Genomic DNA, 3,842 nt, shown 5'->3' on the forward strand with positions numbered 1-3,842 from the left:
TGAAGCGGGTTTCTGAAAAACAATGATTGAAGTGAATGTATACACATATCTGTAGCAAGGTAAAGTCATGTAGAAGGGAACGGTAGGGTTTTTTTCGCGCCAATAGCGGCGTACGGGCCGCATTCTCAGCGCATGCATTCTGCATGCGATCTCACGAAATTTCAATGAACCCCGTTCTGTCCCAATATAACCCTCACCAAAATATAAAAAAGGTTATATGGGACAGAATTATTCGGTCTATAGTAGGCCCTACCTTGGACTTTGAAGAAAATGTTTGATTAGGTTACGATGCGCCAGTCGGTTAGCCTAGGTCCGGTGCTAGACTAGTGCTGGGTGGAACGAATAATTCTGTCCCAGATAACGTTTTATATTTTGGATGCGTTATACCAATAACCCTTACCAAAACGGCAAAATATAAAAAAAAGTTATCTGGGACAGAATTATTCGGTCTAGCGCCGCGGTAGGCCTAGCCTAGGTACGAAAGTTCTGACACATTCTCATCCGTACGGACCGTCCCCAGCAAGTTTACATAACTACTATTCGTAGATTAGTTTTATAAACGAAGAATACTTACTATAACAGGCGACTGAATGCGTATGTAACAACAAGAAACTGGCTCAGAAAAAGTTCGAGTAACAATAAATGGCGACGCACGAACTTACGCGCTTGTGCGGTTTACAAACGCGTGTGTGACGTCGTTATTACCCACAATCCATCCAGTGAAAGATGGCGGCCCCCATTCCCAAAGTAAAAATAATGCAGTTATTGTTATGTAGCACTACTTGCTGCACGTTTTTACTATTTTTATACTCGTTGCTATAAATACATTTATACACACATATGCTACATAGATATACACATACAGATGATATATAAATTCGTATTTTCATCAAGAATTCAGGATTAGTGAGTAAAACTGTAGTGTAGCTAGTCTGTAGCTTGCACTGGCATATACAGTGTTAGTGTATACTGTATACTAACAGTAACACTGTATGTATAGTGTTAGTATACACTGGCATATACACTGGCATAGCAGTTACAGTGTTCAACGTGAGTCACTGAGTGTTTGTAAACTTGTATTTCACTTTTCAGGATGGTAAGCAGTCTGATCCACGGTATCAACTATTCACTACAGTGTATACAACATGCTTTTCTCCATGTGGACGTTATCTGGTAGCGGGTAACAACTTTGGAAAAATAGCTGTCTACAGGTAAATATTATTGAAGGTAGTAAACTAAACAAATACAAAAATAGGTATGAATGTCATTCAGAATGCCACCGCAGCACACTTATCTTTATTGCTTACACAATCTTATCTTTATGATGCAATGTCCAGTGCTGTAGTGTAGTTAGTATATGTTATGCTTTACTTTCTGTATTTGTTTACGAACACGTGATCTATGACACTTGTATATGCAACACGTCATGGTGGGAATAAAACATACAGGGTCTTTGAGCCTGTGTGATGAACAGAAACAGACGTGTTTACTTGAGTGTTCAGAGGCAAGAGCTTACAACACTATAAGTGCCAGTGACATGAACGGTTCATGTTATCCTCGATTCCAAAGGGTAAATTTCAGCTCTTCTTTGTTCCATTAGAAATTATCATGAGGTTTCAACCACGAAATACACTATAGTGACCCTATTCTATAGTATATAGAATATATGTTAGTACACCCTTATATTCTATATATATATATAAATATATAGAATATAAGGGTGTATTAATTTGAGGATTTAAACGCGATATGCTAATATATATTTGGCAATTATATGGTTTATTAATTGGGTGTTTGCCGACAGCTTGTCTTCTGCACTAAGCCCTGATGCTACAGAAGAAAACAAGGCACCGCTATATATCTACAGAGCTCATGACGGACCAATATACAGTTTCTCATCTACAGACACATTCCTGATAAGGTACATTAATTAAGATAGTGACAACTAGGGCATCATTGACGTACACGAGGTCATGTTCACTGTATATAAATTCTAAAATTAGAACACGTGTAATTATTCATGGTAACAAGTAAATCCTTTGTGAACTTTTCATGAAGATGATCTAAATTAACTTCTAATATTACAAATGAAATACTAAAATAATAGTCTAAATAGCTAGATCGATTCTGTATTATAAAATCTTATCATAGCTTTCTTTTTCAATTACTTTTTTCTTCAGTGCTGGCACACGGGATGTCCTTGGCTGGAAGTGGAAGGACTTAATAGCTCGGGAGCCTAAAGTTGCGTGGGTGCTGGCAATACCACGGGGGGATGGATTTGAAAGCCCAGAGACGAACGCTCTTGCATTGTCTAACACGAGCAATGGAACACAAACTTTGTATGCAGGCTGTGGCGATAACAACATATACGGCTGGGAGCTTGACACAGGCACTTGTGTGGTGGGTATCAGCACAGATATGGTCATCGCACGATGTTTTTAATTTATGTAAATTACGCGAATTTTTATATTAGCTGGTACTGAGATTAGTGCACAGATTGACAGAAAAGTTTTTACTGAAGCTTTGTATTTTTTCAGGAGTGGAGATTTTTGACGAACATGTAATGCTTCACGCAATGATCACATGCCTTTATTCACACAAGAAAATATGCAAATATATGGAAAACCAATTTCGATCGACACTTTTACTTGCATGTTTTTGGCTGGGCTAGGTGCTTGACAGCAGTTCACTGTAATTTGCAGATGACAATGAAAGGGCACTCGGACTTTGTCCATTGCCTTGCAACAAAGAACTCAGGAAACGAGCTGGTTTCCGGTAGTGAGGATGGCTCTGTGCGCATATGGGGTGAGAGTTATTCCCTTTAAGCATCGCACACTAGTTGTGTCTAGTACAGCTGTTACCAACGTGGTAGATTGCAACGTTAGGTGGACGCGTATAATAATTCACGTATGCCTCGCTATCTCATGAATGCTATGCGATTAGTCAGAGATTACCGAAAGTTATCCTTGGGTCCATCGCATACATTGGATGCAGATATGTGTGAATGTTATTATTATTATTAAATCTTTATTGCATGTAATTCAAATACAAATACATGTACAGAAGTCTTTTTCATGGAGGAAAAGGTTGGATAGATGCAATAGTGTTGAGTAGTAAAAATAATAAGATTTCTGAGTGATACAGTACAAAACAGCACTATACAACATGCAGAGACAAAAAATCCGAATATTTTTTATGTGTCATCGTTTCGTGTTTCAGATCCTCGATGCCCAGAAGAACACGTGCAGATGTTTGAGCCGAGCAAACATGATGTAAGTACTCCGTTTCTGTTTGCATTTCTTTCACAGTTACACCTTTTAGCCGAAGAAAGTTAGGCAAATCTCTAACGCCCTATCTGTAGTACTCGAACCATGCTTTCATATGATAAATGCAAGAAGATGACATAATTTGGTAATAAGATTAAATATTTACTAATTATATTATATTTAGTTTAATGATTTAATTTAATTTCATTAATTTAATATAATAATTTAATAATTGGTTGGAATAAGATTACTAGCCGTCTCCAGCGGTGGTGCGTGTGACTAGGAACGGTCGTACCCGCAGGTGTGTTCGCGACCGAAACTCGGACCGTGGATCTCATGCGTGGCGGCGGACCCGAGTGATGACTGGATCGTCTGCGGTGGCGGCCCCGCGCTGTCGCTGTGGCACACACGTTCGTTGTCGACGGTCGCCGCCACGTTCCCGACACCCGACGCCTGCCAGTTCCGCGCGCTCTTCAACGAAGATGTGGTGAGTGCCTTGTAGCTGAGCGACAACCGCTACATGAGAAGTGAAGGGTGCACGGTGAGAAGTGAAGGGTGCACGGTGAGAAGTGAAGG

General features: G+C 39.7%; 2 protein-coding genes across 2 annotated transcripts in view; one reads left to right on the forward strand and one right to left on the reverse strand.

Annotated features, from left to right (window-relative positions):
• Positions 1-679, reverse strand: part of LOC106810360 (pre-mRNA-splicing factor cwc-21-like) — a 7,730-nt gene extending 7,051 nt beyond the window's left edge. Inside the window, exon 1 of the mRNA XM_014813682.1 lies at positions 575-679. The gene's annotated coding sequence lies outside the window, so the exon portion shown is untranslated. The remainder of the gene's footprint in view (positions 1-574) is intronic.
• A 47-nt stretch (positions 680-726) lies between these two features.
• Positions 727-3,842, forward strand: part of LOC106810349 (THO complex subunit 6 homolog) — a 12,036-nt gene continuing 8,920 nt past the window's right edge. Inside the window, exons 1-7 of the mRNA XM_014813665.1 lie at positions 727-747; positions 1,093-1,211; positions 1,805-1,921; positions 2,181-2,400; positions 2,703-2,805; positions 3,220-3,272; positions 3,568-3,753. Of these exons, the coding sequence (XP_014669151.1) occupies positions 727-747; positions 1,093-1,211; positions 1,805-1,921; positions 2,181-2,400; positions 2,703-2,805; positions 3,220-3,272; positions 3,568-3,753 (819 nt within the window). The remainder of the gene's footprint in view (positions 748-1,092; positions 1,212-1,804; positions 1,922-2,180; positions 2,401-2,702; positions 2,806-3,219; positions 3,273-3,567; positions 3,754-3,842) is intronic.

Source organism: Priapulus caudatus, unplaced genomic scaffold (genome assembly GCF_000485595.1).
Source record: "Priapulus caudatus unplaced genomic scaffold, Priapulus_caudatus-5.0.1 Scaffold435, whole genome shotgun sequence".
In the NCBI taxonomy this organism is placed as follows: domain Eukaryota; kingdom Metazoa; phylum Priapulida; class Priapulimorpha; order Priapulimorphida; family Priapulidae; genus Priapulus; species Priapulus caudatus.